This window comes from Gymnoscopelus microlampas (genome assembly GCF_963454915.1).
Source record: "Gymnoscopelus microlampas genome assembly, chromosome: 8".
NCBI lineage: Eukaryota > Metazoa > Chordata > Actinopteri > Myctophiformes > Myctophidae > Gymnoscopelus > Gymnoscopelus microlampas.
Window position 1 is genome coordinate 18707515 of NC_139945.1, and position 17746 is coordinate 18725260.

General features: G+C 43.9%; 3 protein-coding genes across 3 annotated transcripts; 1 reads left to right on the plus strand and 2 right to left on the minus strand.

Annotated features, from left to right (window-relative positions):
* Positions 1 to 1926: 1926 nt before the first annotated feature.
* Positions 1927 to 10434, minus strand: LOC311050500 (uncharacterized protein; the record flags this gene model as incomplete). Its single annotated transcript, XM_084064582.1, has 3 exons — positions 1927 to 2576; positions 3988 to 4191; positions 9948 to 10434. The coding sequence occupies 3 exons, from the start codon at positions 10432 to 10434 to the stop codon at positions 1927 to 1929; spliced, it is 1341 nt and encodes a 446-aa protein (XP_083920708.1).
* On the plus strand, positions 3356 to 4327 carry LOC311051073 (dolichyl-phosphate beta-glucosyltransferase-like; the record flags this gene model as incomplete). The annotated part of the gene is made up of 1 exon (XM_084065455.1): positions 3356 to 4327. The coding sequence occupies one exon, from the start codon at positions 3356 to 3358 to the stop codon at positions 4325 to 4327; it is 972 nt and encodes a 323-aa protein (XP_083921581.1).
* A 3927-nt stretch (positions 10435 to 14361) lies between the features above and the next one.
* b3gnt2l (UDP-GlcNAc:betaGal beta-1,3-N-acetylglucosaminyltransferase 2, like) lies at positions 14362 to 15563 on the minus strand (the record flags this gene model as incomplete). The annotated part of the gene is made up of 1 exon (XM_084064583.1): positions 14362 to 15563. A coding segment is annotated over one exon (1092 nt), but the record flags the coding sequence as incomplete, so codon positions are not given.
* Between the last annotated feature and the right edge of the window lie 2183 nt (positions 15564 to 17746).

Genomic DNA, 17746 nt, shown 5'->3' on the forward strand with positions numbered 1-17746 from the left:
CACGCTGTCAGGCTGGCATTGCAGCCTAGGGTGCCTGGACCGTCACGCTGCGGCCCAGGCCCAAAAGCCACCTCTTAAGCCCTAAATATTTTTGCAGTTTTTGCAGTTGTTGGGGGGAGGAAATAGAAAAATAAAAAACATTATCTTCGCATATAATGACATGCCCAGAAGCCAAAATAGAAAGTGGCTAATGAATGTATAGTTGCAGACAAGACAATATGGTTCTATAACATATTGTTGTCACAATGTCTCATGTAGATAGATGGAAGGGGTGTGGATTGAGATGCACTCAAATGTCACATCTGTGATGCGACTATTTTTGCCACACAACACCGTGTCGTTTGACAAAGTATAGATCTGGCTCAAAAATAAAAAATAATACAAATCCCAAATTGCAATCATCTACAAGCTCACGATGCATCGCATCACGACACGTGAGCTTGTAGACAGGCTATTTTTTGAGTGGTGCCAACCACTCCTACATTTGACTTTGTCCGTGTGTCCGTATGTCCGTCCGTATGTTTGAGCACGGCTGATTGGTCAAGCTTCACGTGACACGTGACAATATGTTGTCACGTGTCACGTGACAACATATTGTTGCTGATTGCAACACAAGGATGCAACCAGTTACACTTTCAAAGGCACCACTCTCTTCACACTGGGTGTGATTTTTACTATTTAACTAAGTATAAATGATGACTTAGCCTATGTGGCTAAGTGGCCCTGTGGTCTTTATGAAGGGATTGCACAGGCAGTGGACCATCCGGACGTCAAAGCACTCTTTTTTTCTTGTCGGCCTGTTACCACAACACACTGCGTTTGGAAGAGCACACCTCCACTTCAACCACATGTACATTACCTCTCTCCTCTTGTTCTCTCACCTCTGAGTCGTGTCCAAGACAAAACAATAGATAAAAGACACATGAACTCCTCTTTACTTCCCGGTAATGATGTAGGTGGTCACCCCTTCAGGAGACCAGAAGTAGGTGGTGAGTCTATTTATTCCAATGGGAGAAGTGAACGCTAACACAGTTTCTCACCGATTCTTTATCCCCATGGTCACTGAACAAAATGTTGATCCCATTCTTCACAAGCCACACAATCTTCCGAACATTCGTACACAAAAATGTGTACTAGACAAAACAGGAGAGAATCAACTTTGTCATCGATACTCGCGATATGTAGCAACAGCAATCATAGGACGTTTGTGAGATCTGACGTCAGACGCCGCCCTTAGGAGACCATTTGTGTACCATTTCGCACCTAGTGGCGTAGGATGGCATATCTTCCTAAATTAAGCATATTTGGTCTCTGTCCAGTGGTCAATACTACCACTTCCTGGTCATTTCTGTTTTAAGAAGCATCCATACAGGTTGTCTTTGTGGAAAAGCCTATCTTTCCTTCTTCCCTCTGGCCTGTTTAGAGTCTTCATCTGGCTTGGCTTCTGCCTCTGACCCGGTCTTGGACTGTGCCAACTTCTATAGAACTCTCCTCTTCACTGGGATGTCACTGCCAGTCTTCAATCTCCAAGCTCAGCAGCAGAGAGAGGTGAATCTGACCTCCATGGTCTGTGAGGAAGAATAAAAAGGTCAGTGACCCTCAGTGTCTTTGTGTCAGATAGAACTTTGTTTTGATTTAATATGCGCTTTGCACTCATTTTAATAAATCCCCATTAACTGCATTTAAAACAAGCTTCTCTCTGTATAGTATTTCTTAAAGGGAGAGGCATAAGAGTGCATGTGTTCATAGATAATGGTACGTACATACTGTATGTGCATACGGTAGAGAGAGCATTATGGTAGAGAAAACAGAAAACCCCATTACAAAAAGTAAACTATAAGAAAAAAGTAGAATACATGGGGAGAGAAACTAACCACCGGTGGTGGGTGACCAACACAGTTCCACTCGACTGGTTTGGTCATTTCTTTATTTTGTCTTCTTTTTTTGCAGTCTTAGGACCTGCTCCTGGCCATCAATGGATAAAGACAATAGTTGACCGTCTTCCTCCAATTCCACACGCTCCTGGCCATTTTCCACAATCCGTTTTTTGGTGATTTTCTTTCCATTGACGTACTTGGTAGAGGTCACAACAGATTTACAGTTACCCATTCCTCCAACGTGCCAGGAGGACGCGGTGGGCGAGAAGGAAGCAAATGACTCTCCAAATGAGGTGAAGCCAGTGAAAAAATCTGTTGCAAACGGATCTCTGCCACCAAAGAATTCCTTGAAAACATCCTCCGGATTACGGAATGTGAAGTCGCCCCAGAAGTGTTCGCTGTTGTGATAGCCTGCTCCTTGTGAGAGGCCTTCTTCAGCATTTCGGTCATAAGCATCCCTCTTGCTTTTATCTGACAGCATCTCATATGCTTCTGACAAAGCTTTGAACTTCCTTTCAGCGTCCTCCTTGTTGTCTGGATTCTTGTCTGGATGATACTTCAAAGCTAGCTTTCTGTAAGCTTTCTTGATGTCATCTTGTGACGCGCTATTCTGGACGCCTAAAACCTGGTAATAGTCCTCCATGGGCTTTATCTGTGCGTTACTGGGTTCCTTTCTTGTGTAGAGCTCTTCTTCAATGTCTTAAAACATGTGGTCTACTAATAGGTCAAAGCAGTGTTATAGTCATTTGACATGTCATACACCTTTCAAATACTTCCGCCAGGCAGATCCCTGTCACAACTTTTATATCCCCAGACTCTCCCAAGTTGGTGTGTCAATGCTGCACGGTGATTGGTCAGAGTTTGACGTCATGGTTGTGCATCGTCACTATAGTCGAAGGAAGAACCTCTGCCACACATTTTTCAAATCGGCCTCATGGTGGCGCTATAATGGGCCGCTTCGCGTTTTGGCCTATAACCTATATAGGTTGTACAATCCAAATTACTTTTTCCCTGAATTATCATGACACAATCCCCATATAGCCTACTCTGGCTGTCGGTACTGCAGTACCCAGTACTTGGAGGCCACTCTTGAGCTACGGGGAACTCCATATTTGGCCAGCATATTGATAATGTCAGTCATTTCCATATGTCAAAAACCAAGGACAGATTTTTTTTTTGCAACTCCCCTCATTTGTGTCAATCATGTGTAATTTGCATGGGGCGACCGATGAAAAAGTCAATAGAGAGGTAAATAACTCCATATTTGGAAGTCGATATGTCATCAGAGCAGGCACATAATGTTTACTCAGGAACAGTAGCAGTCATGTACCTGTTACATTGTTACATTGATCATCCTACAAAGTGGAACACTAACGGTGAGCTAGCTGAATAGTTTGTCTAGTTAAACCTTTCATCTGGTTAATTCACCCGGTTAAACAGGTTAACCTGGTAGTTGGTTAGTTCACCTGGTATGGAGAATGGGTTTCTTCTGTGTTTTAGTTCAAGACTTGGTTGCATTGGCAGCAGTGGTTTTGATTGGGGTGTTTGTCATAGCGCATGTCACGGCCAGTGTTATGGATCTAACACGTCATGAGAAGGAGAAATGCTTCCTCACGGCCACAGGGGAGAGAGAGCTGTTTTCCAGCCTTCGTGATCCTCACTCCAGGGAGCTCACAGTGGTGATCCCAGCCTACAACGAGGAACATCGAATGCCTGTGATGTTGGATGAAGCTATGGAGTACTTGGAGAACAGACAGAAGCAGGACCCATCGTTTAGCTTTGAGGTCATAGTGGTTGACGATGGCAGCACAGACAAAACCACAGAGGTTGCCTTAAAGTACACAAGGAAGTATGGTGCAGATACAATTCGGGTCCTGACTCTGGTGAGGAACAGAGGGAAAGGAGGTGCCGTGAGAATGGGAACCCTGAGCTCCAGGGGGAAGGTTATTCTCATGGCCGATGCTGACGGAGCCACAAAGTTTGCCGACATTGAGAAATTGGAGGCCAGCCTTCACAACATCGACCCTAAATCAGAGAGCATTGCGATTTCCTGTGGTTCCAGGGTTCACCTGGAAAAGGAATCAGTAGCTCATCGATCTGTGTTTCGCACATTCCTGATGTACGGTTTCCACTTCCTGGTGTGGTTCTTCTGCGTAAGAGGGATCAAGGACACTCAGTGTGGTTTCAAGCTCTTCACACGTGAGGCCGCCCTCAAGACCTTCTCTTCCCTTCACGTGGAGCGCTGGGCCTTTGATGTGGAGCTCCTTTACATTGCCCAGTGTTTCAGAATTCCTATAGCAGAGGTGGCTGTCACCTGGACAGAGATAGATGGGTCCAAGCTGGTCCCTGTTTGGAGCTGGCTAGAGATGGGATGTGACCTGGTGTTTATTCGCCTACGTTACATCACCGGTGCCTGGAGGCTGGAAACCACCCCCCAGAAAACTGACTAGCCCTGTCTGAGACAAGCCTTCATATCGTAGAGACAGCCTGCGTCAGGGTCCACCAAGTCCTTTGATCACTTGGGATTACCAGACTTTGTCAGCCATTTGACATAATCCATGGGTCTTCAACAGGGAGTCGGGAACCCTAGGGGGTCCTCAGAGTACAGGGGGGCCGCCAAATCTCTGTGATAGGAACTTCCTTTTTTTACATTAATCACTCGAACCATACCATCCCTATTCGGAGAGGAACATTCGCAGAGAATAGCAGATCTACAAGCTTGTAGATCGGCTATTTTCTGCAAAGAGGTAAAAAGGAGCAGATCAAGTACAGAGTATTAAACATACGTATTGGGGGTTTAAGTGGTTAAATCAAACATATTAATAGAAAATATCATGTGTACACTGATGATAGTGCTGTAAAACAAGACTATCTATGAAATCTATGACAAATATTAATCTGCAACACAATGTTATACAATATGTTGTGGAGGGGTCCCTGCTTCATCTCTCTCTCAGATAAGGGGTCCATGGCCTGGAAAAAAAAGACCCCTGCCATAATCAACAACAAAACAATTCAGGACCAATAGCGTGGCTTCCATGTGGATGTTGGTCTTCATGTGGCCAGTCTGTGACATCAGTCATCTATGATGTCGTTGTTTTGGAGCGGTACTTACATGGTTCAGTTCAGTGGATACATGAAGACTACAGAAACATTGTAGACCTGGGACCTGGGACTACTTGAAAAGAAAGTTATGAGGCATGGTGAAAGTCATAGCCTTAGAGACACAGTGCCACTAAACCATCTTACCCTATAGGTTCTAATCTAAGGTAAGAAGGTTCAGATTCCGCTGTCCCACTGGGTAAAATGCTACTTATTGTGGTGGTAAAATGCTACTTATTGCGGGGATGACCTGTTGTGTGCGCAAGCACATTCACATGCTTTTTTGACACTTGCATGAGTCTTGTCTCTTTTTTCATGAGAAACGGGCGATAGGCGAGTAGTCAGTATTTTGTGAAATAAATATGTAGGCCATTGTAAATGTGAGTGTTTGTCCCTGAGCTAATCCCACAAACCGATCAACTTAAAATGTCTTGTGCATGCTGCCATTAGGCCAATTTAGTAGTCTACCTAAGTAGATATCTTTTCACTTACATTTTACAATCTAAGTCAATGGGGCTCTGATCGGGCGGAAACCATGTCCAAATTTGGAGTTATATACCTAAGAGATATGTCATAGATGAATGACGTCTGTGGCGATCTGTGCCTTTAAGGATGTTCCCCTGCGTCACACCCCTTGAACGATTTATATAAAAATATATGAATGGGTGAATGTGACACACACAAGGAAGAGGTGATCTAGTTAATCTGTGTCCATCGTAGCCATCCTATCCCTGTAACACCTGTCCGTTCTTGTCCGATCAGATTATTGGATTTATCTTTGGAGTCCTTACTGGTTTATCTGCCATTCTTTCCATGAGAGCTGGCTGCCTCATCTGATTCAGAGGATAGGCGAGTTTGACAGTTGAGCTGTCTCAAATTCAATGTGAGTTAATTTGCTATCTTTGGCTGTGGGACCATTTAACATTTAGTATGAGCAAGAGCCTCTCTGTACATTCGGGAAACATTGAATGGTCCCAGCCATGTCGAAGAGGCAGGGCACTGTTGGCAAACTGCCTCCCATCTCCCCAGTGCTTTTCATGACGATAGAGGGTGAATCAATGCGGTTCTTCCTGCGTCCAGGACTCACTAAGCTCCAGCTCCAGCACCACATTAAGGCAGGGGGAGGGCAGGTGACCAAAGCGCAGGAGCCAGGGGATATTCTGCTAGCAGACCAAGAGGAGCTCAAGTCTCTGCCCAAAAATATTTCTCACTGGTATGTGTCCACCCAATATATATGGGATTGTGTAGAGAAGAACATGCAACTGGAGGTTGAGGACTACAGGTTAAATCCTGAAGCCCAGCATACCTCCACCGGACTGAAAGCCAACAGGCAGAGCTGTGGCAGGGCCCCAGTAGGACGATTAGCCTACACTCCTGAAGAGGATGCTGCCATTTTGAGTTATATTGTCAAAGACAAGATAAGGGTAGGGGGGAACCAGCTGTGGAAAGAAATTGAAGAGAAAAATGGGACGGGTCACAGCTGGCAGTCAATGAAAGCCAGGTACCAGAAGAACCTGATTCACAGAACAATGACCCTAGAAGAAAAGAGGACAAACGAGGCAGAGACCAAGGAGCATGAGATAGACGTTCCAAAGTCATCAGTTGGGAAGGACGCCCTTCCTCCTCAGACAACATCTGAGAAGCGAGAGAAGCCCACAGCCTTACATAGAAAGCTTGAGCCTGACGAGCTGCCGTCACCCCAGACTTCTAAAAGAAAGGTCAGATCATCGTTTCCTCCTACTCCCCAGAAAACCACACCGCTGCTATCTAAGGAGCCTAAATCAACAGACAAGTCCACTTCCCAGAAAGACACATCCACAGACCAGCCTGCTGTTCAAAATGATACATCCACAGATCAACCCAGCCCTAAAAGAGCCAGAGGAGAGAGTGGAGAGATAGTGAAGGATAATGGCCGAGCTTCAACCTCAGGATTTCAACCAGTGACGAAAAGTGAAGATAAGAGATATCTGGGATTCCAGGAGATGGCAAAAGAGTTTGAGTCTAGTGACGATGAGACTGTGGATGTGACTGTAACTGAGGAAGTACAGGACAAACATACAGAAATGTCTACTCCCAACACAGCTACTACCACTGCAGCTGCTGTCCCAAACCCTAACCATGGATCTGGACCTACCCTCCAGCAGAAGAGTCATCCTATCCCGGAGGCAGCCTGTCCTGGGCCTGCGCTCAGTGAATCCCAGGACAGCCAGTCTCAGTCAGTCGTGCAAGTCAGCAATGCACAAACTTCAACCTGCCCTCAGCAAAGAAAGAATGAGGACACTGTGGTCTCACTGAGTCAGACCCATCTCGAAGAGGACATGCAGCGAATCAGAGGGCTGATGAAGCAGTCCAATCAGGATTTGCAGAGTGTAATTAAGGCTCTGCTGAAGGCCAGTGGAAACTTTTCTGTTGCCCGGTCTCTCCTCTCGACTCCCTCCTTTGTCCAGGGACCTTTTTGGAGTCGCTCGGATGACAATTTCCTGCGGTCAGTCGACCCTGTGGACCACAAACGACTCCAGGACAAATTTGGTGAGGAGGCTGTGTCCAAAAGATTACTCTTTCTTGATATGAGGCAGAATGATCGAAACAAATGAAGGATAAGAAAAGATAGCCAACATGGTTATTATGGTCTGCCAATCTAGCCTGTTGCTGTACTACAGTTTGAATGTCCCCTACAGCAGTGGTTCTCAAACTTTTTCATGTCAAGGACGCCCAAATTGACACTTATTAGCCCGCGGACCCCCATTTGAAAAGATATGCGGCCACAGACCCCCCCATAAGAAATGATTTTTACAGCTCTAGCAGTCAATTCTCAACCATTTTAATTGAAGGACCCCCAGTTTGGCATGCATAAGGCTACGGACCCCTATTTTATGGCATTTCTATCTCTGGGACCCCAATTCATATTGTAAATGTTCATTTAACTCTGAGAGTGTACAAATGGAACCAAATGGACCCGTTAGGGTTCATTTGGTTCCATTTGTACACTCTCAGAGTTACAGACCCACAAGGGTCCATTTGGTTCCTAACTATCCATCATTTAGCTGGGGACCCCCTGGAACTCCCTCAAGGACCCCTGGGGGTCCCCGGACCCCACTTTGAGAACCAATGCCCTACAGAGGAGATGGCTAACCGTATGACAGTGTGATAGACAGCCAATACTACTGATACCAACGTATCAGTAGTATTGATATGGACTTTATCATACAGTACTTTAGGTATGAGGGAAAATCCAACATTACAATGTTTGTGCCTGACAATGACATAAGCTGTAAGTGATATTTTTAGCGGCGGCTTTATTAACGTTTCGAAGGTCTTCTTCAGAATGAATGAAGAAGACCTTGTGTCGAAGCGTTAATAAAGTCTTGACTGGGAGCTTCTTTTAAATTTACAGTGTGCAGACTTTATTATTTCTTATATCCACTGTTGGTCCTGCTCCTGCCGTCCAGTGGATGATCTCTCGATCTATCTATACTATACTTTACCACACTTGGCGTATGTGTCTCATGGCCTCTGGGTGTTCAGTTCATTTTTATTTTCGGATATTGGACAACATAAAAGGTTTAATACATTTGGTCAACGGACGGACGGACAGGGGGTAAAACATACTCTCTCGCCATGCCTTTCGGCCTGGCGGAGACAACAATTTATATTGGTGATGAAAAGAAACTAGAACCAGGAGACCTGGTACTGCCAGACCCCTAGTGGTTGAAATCTGAATGGCCGGGCTTCGCATGACATGTGTCCCTTCTATGTCCCTTCTATGACGAAAGGGGGACAGACTTTTTTGGCTGGGGCCGGGGTACAAAGTGACATATCATGTACGGACAAAACAGATACAAAGCCTCATGTAAGCCCGATCCCTTGGGTCTGGCAAAAAAGAAAAACAATTTGCAGACAAAATTGATCTGGAACACTATCAAATTGAAGCTGATGAATGGCTTCTCTCTGCTAATTGGCTGTAACTGGTGTCCCACTTGAAAATCATTCAGTAGCAAGAGCTTTTACATATATACTTTAATAGCAGTTTGAAACAGTACAGCAAGTACAATAAAAACGAAAGAACTGGGAGAGATCATTGTTTTTGTATGTACCTATCAGCATTTGTCATCCCAAGATTCAAAATTCAAGATTTATATTTGTTACATCTCATACTGGTACATTTCCTTGGCATTGTAGCAACAAAACAAGTACGGAATAACCCAATAACAGAAGAAAGTAGGAAGATAAAAAAAAAAAAAAAGCTAAACATACAGTATATACAGTAATAGCACACTTTGAGATGATGCCTTTGTAAGGTGCATAGTACACACACTGGCTTTGATGTTGACAAGCATAATATCAGCAGAACTGATAATGATCACAAAACAAAGATCCCTGTACCTTCTCTGACATAAAGCCTAAACCAAAAGGAACAGATGTACAAGCTAACAATGTGTCAGCATCGCAACGCTAGCACCTTGTAGGCCTAGTGCTTTTGGCAAGCTACACCGTCTTGCGATGGAATATATATTAAGCATCATGTTAATCATGAATTTCACCAACCTTGCTTTGATTTGTACGATTATTTCGATGTATGATCAATACGGATTGAATAAGGTAAATCTGATCTTAGATCTGTACTTGGAGGCATAAAAACAGATTTCGTCTTTCCAGTCCAATTCCAGGATTTTATTTGAATGACATCCAGGAAGTTGCCTGCTTCCACACAGCATATGTCCATGTTTCATTCTCTTGTGAAATCGGTCACTGTTTTTTAAAGCCTCTTGGCTGGTTTGGTCGGTTTCTTGTATTCCCAATCCCAATGTGTGTTTGAGAACACTGTGCAGGGGATTGTTACTTGTTATCCCGTCTTAGAATCTGTTCCTGAACCGCTAACAGTTAGAGACTAGCTGACCATCTATCTTTACTTCCACGTGCTCCTGGCCCTTTTCCACAATCCACAAAGTTTTGTGGAGATTTTCGTGCCGTTGGCGAATCTTAAATTATCCATTCCTCCAATGCCCCTGAAAGATGTGGACAAGTAGGAAGAAACATCGTGGAAGGATGGCCGCCAGGTCCTGCTTTGGCTCTTGCTTTGGCTCTTGCCGTGACTGTGGCCCACTCCAAATAAGTCTTCAAATGAGTCAGTGGTGAAAAAATATGTCCACTGTCCACCATCTAAGAAATCCCAGAAAACATCCTCGGGATTACGGAATGTGAAGACGCTCCCGAAGTGCTGGCCTCCTCCGCCTGAGAGGCCTTCTTTACCATAACGGTCATAAACATCCCTCTTGTTTTCATCTGACAGCACCTCATATGCTTCTGACAGTTCTTTGAACTTCCTTTCTGCATCCTCCTTGTTGTGGGGGTTCTTGTCTGGATGCCACTTCAAAGCTAGCTTTCTGTAAGCTTTTTTGATGTCGTCTTGTAACGCGTTATTCCGGACACCCAAAACATGGTAATAGTCCCCCATAACTCTGTTTTGTGTGTATGTTGGTGGATTTCTTACTTTTCAAAATGTGATCTCTGTACTATTTGTATACCTCTAATGGGGTACTTGTTTTATCCCCTCTGCATGTATTCAAGTAGAAAAGTTTCTGATGGTCTACTAATGGGTCAGTGCAGGGCTAGTCTCTTGAGACAGACTGTTGGCTCACACAATTTTTGAATGCAGTCTGTTGCATTGGAAACGCTGAAAATCCGCAGAAAATAAAGTGTCCTAGCTGCCTCCCCCCACTTCAGTTTAGCCTTCGCAGTTGGGTAAATAAGTCTTACTGTAAATCAAATAAATCAAAGCCTATCTAGTTTGCTGCTTAGCAGAAATGGAAATTCAAAGACACTTTAACAAATTGTGAATGGAAATGACAAACACTTGACATCTTCCTTTTAGGAGGTGAAGTTTTACACTCTTTTATAGACCTTTCAAAGATTGTGAGAAAATTGTTTGGCTTGGGAGACTAGTGCAGTGTTTACATTCGTATTTATATAGCCCCAAACTCTCCCAAGTTGGTGCATCACAGCTGCGTGCTGATTGGAGTATTTTGATGATGTCATTGTTGCAATGGTAGCAGACATCAAACTGACTCATTCTTTTTATTTATCTTGTGAATTTACAATCAAATAATGTCCTGTTCTCAGATTAGAATCCCTGCCAGACTGTAAGGGGGCGAACATGTTTTCACCCTGTGTGTCTGTCTGTCAGTCAATACACTGCACGGCTAATTTCACAAACCGTTAGAATGATCAGTGCCAAATGTCTTGTGCATGCTGCCAGGTTGGACAGGGAACTAAATCCCCAAATATATAATACTAGAGGTTCGGGCCGCTGTGCAGCCTATATATGGGCGTATCGGGTTTGTTTATGGTTATGTCTGAGTCATCCAATCAGGAACCCATTCGAACCCTTTGCTTTTGCCTCTGGGGGCACCACCTCCTTTTTTTGTGTAGAAACAGGAACGCGGTTTGGCTCCTCCCCTTTCTTATCCACTTCCTCCTCGGTGCTTCTGTGTTTACTCCTTCTAACAACAACACTACATGTTTAGGGCAGTGGTGCTGACAGATTCTGAATCAGTCTTGAGAGATTACTGACGTGGCCGTGGTCCACCCGCCGGCCGACCGCCCTCCCATTAGCCAATTTTAATATAGGATTATCTTGAGTGGTCAAAATATAAATCCACAAATATTTGACATCATAAACTAGCCTCCAAGTACCATGATAATGGGTACTGTACCCAGTACAATGGTTACAACGGGTATTGCATGTGTGCAGAATGGGCATCACATGACACTTGTTTTTATAAATTCTAGACCAGCCTTCTCGGGGACCACGCAAGTCAGGAACGATACCCCACCCGGACATACAATATCCGTTTTACCTTTTGTCAGTGTACTCTCTGTACCCAGTGTAGTACCCGTTACCACAGTACTAATAACGTTTGGTGGTGAGCAGTTTAGGGGTGTCTTGCTCACAAACACTTTGACACACAGACACAGCCAGGGCCGGGACGCAAACTGGGGGACTTTTATGTTTCCCAGACGGCCTCTCTACCCATTCAGCTATGGCCACCCTGATGACTGAACAAGCTGATGAAGGCAGCCAGCTCTGTCATCAGTGCTAAACTGGACAATGTGAAGGAGGTGGCGGAGGTGAGAACGGGGAGGAAGCTGGAGGCTATACTGCTTAATCTCTCTCACCCCCTCCATGAGGAGATAGTGGGGCGAATGAGCAAGAGTGACAGATTTGTCCTCCCTCTGCAGAGTAACAATAGACTTGGTCTGTCCTTTGTGCTAATAGCCATGAGGACATACAACGTCAACGACCCACATGGCTGCTCCTCCTGATCCATAGACTAATAACTCTGGAGTAGCATCCTTTCCAAGGACAATACTGGACCGATACTAACTCTGTTGTTTGCACGGATACCGTTTCTATTGTTGTCTGTGTACTATCTTCCTCACACTGCACAGTGTGATTACTGGACTGATGTATGTTGTTGATACTGGGATACTGTATCGGAGTGTATCGATATTGTCCGTTTTCTTTTCCTCACCGTTTCTGCTAAGTGGATGCTGGATCTGGTATATATGTTACAGGGAAATTGGCATTCCAGAGAAATTGGAAAAGGAGCACTTGTTTTTACCACCCACCCAGGCAATTCTGTATAAGCAACACTAGAGGGCAATGAATGCAACCGTGTGAATGAATGAATGCCAAACTATCCAGTGTCCATGACGACACACATGTGTGCGTGTGTGCATGTGCATGTGTGCGCACGCGTGTGCGTGTGTGCATGCGCACACATGCACACATGTGTGTCGTCGTGGCATCCTAAACTGAAAATGTATTTTCCGTTTACTAAAGACCACTGTTACTGAACAAACACTCTATAGCATTATCCTGATTACTACATTCTGATTAGAATTCAACACTTATTTTACCCATTAAACCCAGGCAAGCATCTGTGTCATTTTAGAGAGATTTCCATCAATTTCTTAGGATTTAGAACAGTGGTTATCAAAAATAAGAGATATACAAGCTTGTACATCTGCTATTTTTGAACATGTTTTAAAAAATATATTTTTTTAAATTGGAAAGTTTTGAATCATTTAGATTTTTAGATGGGGGTCCGTGGCCAAATACATATCAATTTGGGGGTCCTTGGCATGAAAAGATTTGAGAACCACTGTTTTAGAAGGCATTTGTAGAATCGGCCTCAGGTCTGGGTTTAACAAAAGAAAATCACTTGCTGCATCTTTAACATAGCTTAACCATAACGTTGCGATAGCTACTTCAGTACACTTTAACAAATATTACGGGCCAGGACCACTACCGATTGCCTCACGGCGGCCCTAGATGTAGGTTATGTAAAGGTAAGGATTCGTTCTACCCCATGGCATGCACAATTTACACACTGGGAAACAAACTGGAGCTGCAAGTTCGATAGAACGCATTGAAGTCAACGAGAGCCGAGTGTACGTGAAGAAAATACATTATTGAAAGATATCGCTTCTTCCATTTTTGTGAACCAATTATTTGTGGATACTCGACTACCCAAATTCTGGATACAAAATTATTAATTCATAGATCATCAAATACTAAATAAAGGCACAGATAGAGGTACTGCATGGCTATGGTAGGGAGTAGGGGTGTTTTGGTACTGGCACATGTGCATTTATTTTACAGAAACAAAACGACACATGGCAAAAGGGACTTTAAGGCTAGAAGTATATACAGTACATAGTCACATTTTGGAGGGTTAATGTATTCAACCGTCTACCCATTCTATAAATGATATGAAATGTTTTGACATGGTGCTTTCAAAGTCACTACAAAAATAAATAATGTATTTTCTTTTATTCAAAACAAATCTTGACAGGAAGTGAAAGTCATCGCAATCAAAATGGTGTGTTTGAGACCCCATGAACGTTACATCCTATAATCTCAAAGACAAAACAAGCACAGCACTGGATCCAGAATAATTACATTTTCAATCAAGCTGTATAACTTAAGTCCTTTAGATATGAGACACCAGGAGATTGGAACCATTTCTCAGATATAATCAAAATAGTCTGGGTCCCTGGGACTAGTTAAAAACTATTAAAGTAGGGGAGTCAAAAATACCTCCTTGTCACAGAGAAAAGACCAAACTGTTTAAGCACTTGTTCAGATTTGAGGTTAAGAGAGACCATATCAGTTTACTTCCAATTAAAATGGATCACTTAAGATCTATTCAACTGGTTCTCAACCTCTTTTCCAAGAAACCATAGATTGGGGTCCTAGGTCTAAATTAGTCTCCGATTACAACAGGTCGCCAGGACCAGAGTAGAGAGTCAATAGTCACTAGATAAGAAAATGTTTTTTTCAGATTTAACAGTGTGCTGTGCAAAGCCCTTGACAGCATTCTCACCAACTCTAGGCTGGAATGGGACAAATAAGCAAGTGGTAGAGACGAGGTTCCACTGCTGGATTCAGGTTTACTGCAGGCTATTGAGTCCAGCTCCTGAGTCAGGTCAACATGTCAACAGTGGGCTGCGAATGCCCCTCCACAGCTTCTTAATCTGCTGTGGGCTGCGCTGGTGAACCAAAAGCATTTTTTTATGCACACACATATTCTCACGATCTTGCTCCGGAACATCAAAGGTATGGAAGCCTGCATGTGCCACGGGTGAAATTCCTAGTGCCTTAAAGCACATTGCCATGAAGACATCATCAATGGGAAAGAAAGGGAAGATAAATGAGACGTAATACAGGGGTTGTAGCAAGGCACCTGAAAACAGGAACCCACCCCCCCCTGAATAAGGAAGGTATGGGCCATTATAGAAGCTAAGGGGAACATAGTATTTAGATTTAGGGTCCCGAAGGGGAGCGGCTGTGCTAATGACTTGTCCGATATAGGCCTGAGAGGCCTTTGTAGGCTCCAGAGACTTTAGATAGATGAGTATTTCTTGCGTGTTGGCAAACACATCGTCATCCCCATTGAACACAAATGAGACGCGAGGACAGTTCTTCTGTGACCATTTGAAGAACACGTGTTGTTTCAGGGTCAGATTGAAAATAGTGTCATGAAAATCCCACTGAAGCAGGTCTCCAAAGACCTGTGCCTCAAATGCCAACAGTTGGCTGAGATCAGGATCGTCGCGAGACGAGCTACCCAGGAGAAACACTGTGTGCACTCTCAGTCCACTCTGGTAGACCCCCTCTTTCCCCCAGGTCTCCCGCACAGCCTGTCTCCGGGCAAAGTTCCAGGGAATCGACTTGATGGCGAAGAGGAGGAAAGTCTGGCCATCGCCTGACCTGCTGCACTTGTTGGGCTGATCGATCAGCATCGGGGGAGATTTGCAGTTCATGCCCCGCACAAAGTCCTGGTCTAAATCTGGATAGGAAGTGAAGTCGTGCACATTGGTTAGCAAGAGCTCTTGACTCAATTCCCTGCAATGAGGCCAACTCTGATTTCTGATTTTATTTCCCCCCTCGTCCATCCACCTAAGAACGGAGTGGAGAAGGCGGTTCCAGTAAGCTCCGTTCTGAGGAATCTCCTTCCTAAAGCTGTCAGAGATGGACAAATTCACGACACCTGGAGGGAGGTGTTCACTCTTCTCCGTGGTGGTTGTGGATGGTTGTGCTGTGGTATCATTGTCACGGATGCAAGTTGTGGGATTGTTCGGGATGTCTTCGGCTGGAGCGTTGCGAACACTATGACTGTAGTCCACCTGCTGGTTGAGGGTTGAATGGAACAAGACCATAAACAAACCAGACAGGAGAATGATAGCCAGGAAGACTCGAATGTGTCTCCTTAATCCCATATTACTAAACTGTGAGGAAGTGTATTGAACAATAGGGTGTGACGGTTTAGAGAGAGGCCATGGTTCCTGGAGAGAATTTCCAATAAACTGATCTATTGCCGTCTTCAATCTCCAGCAAACCAGTGGCCTTTTGGGAGTACCTGTCATTGAGAAAAAGAGAAAAACAACATTTAAATACATGCAACAATGTCAAAATTGATTCTGTAAAGTTGCAATTTGTGGAAAAACTCTGAAAGGGGTAATATGTACTCTGAGCTACATCGGGTCATGCATATGAATGCATGCAGCAGGTTTCAGCATACAATCCTCCCATTAGAATTTGAGATATCTTGTATGCAAATGGTAAGTAAGGCCTAAAGATGGTACAAGAGAAAAGGCCATGGGGTCACCCAAAACAGCGCATTAAGTTACCCATATAGTGTGTGCAATTGGAAATTCGACTAAGCGCCGCCCGAGTTATGCCCCGATAGGGACAGAATCGTAAATCCTCGTCCCCCTAGTGTCTGTTCCTCCGAGACGTGAACACCGCCTTGAACAGACGTGAACAGAAGAGTGCTCCCAACCCCTGTCTTAGCCAATCAGAAACAGTGTCTGCACCCGCTCAGCGCTCATCCTAGGGAAACAATTATCACACACTGTGAGGCCAGTGAGGGTAGGGTAACAGAATCTGATGGATAACCAAATGCGGTGTAAAACCACACTGTTTGCAATCTAAACGACTAATGTTGGGAGTGCATTTCCTTGCTATGCCAGGATTTGTACATAAAATCGGGATGCCAGAAAAAAAAAAGCTTAGGCTTTAGACCCAAATAAAGAAAAACTTTCACTGAGCTCAGAGTTACAGCTTACTGAGTTATACAATGGAGAACTGGCTAAACAGGACTTTAAAGTCATTATAAAAGACTTTTCATCCAGAAAAGGAAGACGGTGCTGCTATAGTAGTCATAAACACTGTCAGTGTTTTGTAGGTCAAAAGTGTTTCTTTGGTGGTCTCTTGCAATGTGGGTTGTTCTCCTTTTGTATGGCAATTTCTGCCATACAAAAGGAGAACAACCCACATCCGTCTGTTAACTGTTAGCAGAGGGATGTGGTTTATGGTTTTCTATAGACATGTCCCAGCACAGTACAAATGGAACACTTTGTACACTCTCAGAGTTATGGTATGGTGGTCCTTGAACACATACCAGCTCTGACAGTGTGATCAAAACCGGTTCCAGAAACTGTTCCAAATGTGATGGAACCGATTCCGGTTCCTTTATGTTGGATCCGGTTCCTCAGATTCCGGATCCGAACCCTAAGTATCAGGATTGGTTTCCAAAGCAATAGTTGGTTATTTGTTTTTTCTGCACCGTTCTAGCTCGAAATTTTAATTTAGATTATTATGGTTCCAATGCTACTTCAGTCAGTACTACTAGTCAACCAGTAGGTGCCCTACCCGACACCAGGGTCTACATTTCTCAATGGAAGTGTAGGGCAACAACCTCCAACCACTGCAGATATGCTGTGTATTAATAAGTATATTGTATGAACAACATATTTCAATCAAAATCTCTCAATAACTTTCAAACATTAGGATATGACAGAGATATAGCACTTGTGTGGGGTGACAAAACCCAGGACTGTACTTTAAATCTAAATCATCACACGAGCAGTTCTCTCCAGGGCCCATTTCTCCTGATTCTTACATCAAGGACCCCAAAATCCATACATTTATATGAAATGATACTGTATATGGTGTGAACAGGTTGTTAGTCTAAGTGTTATACTAGACGGCTAGTAAAGAATACACAGTATCTCAAGTTGATAGGAGTGTTCAGGAGTAGAATGTAGGCTACTGTGGTGTGACCAGTTAATTCTGGTTGCATTTTGATTGTAGCCGTCTGATAATGAAATTGACAGTTGCTACAAGGTCAGCAAATTTATGGTGGCAAAGCCGGTTAGCTTTCAGAATAGGTTAATTATGCTGTCTATTGCTTAAAATG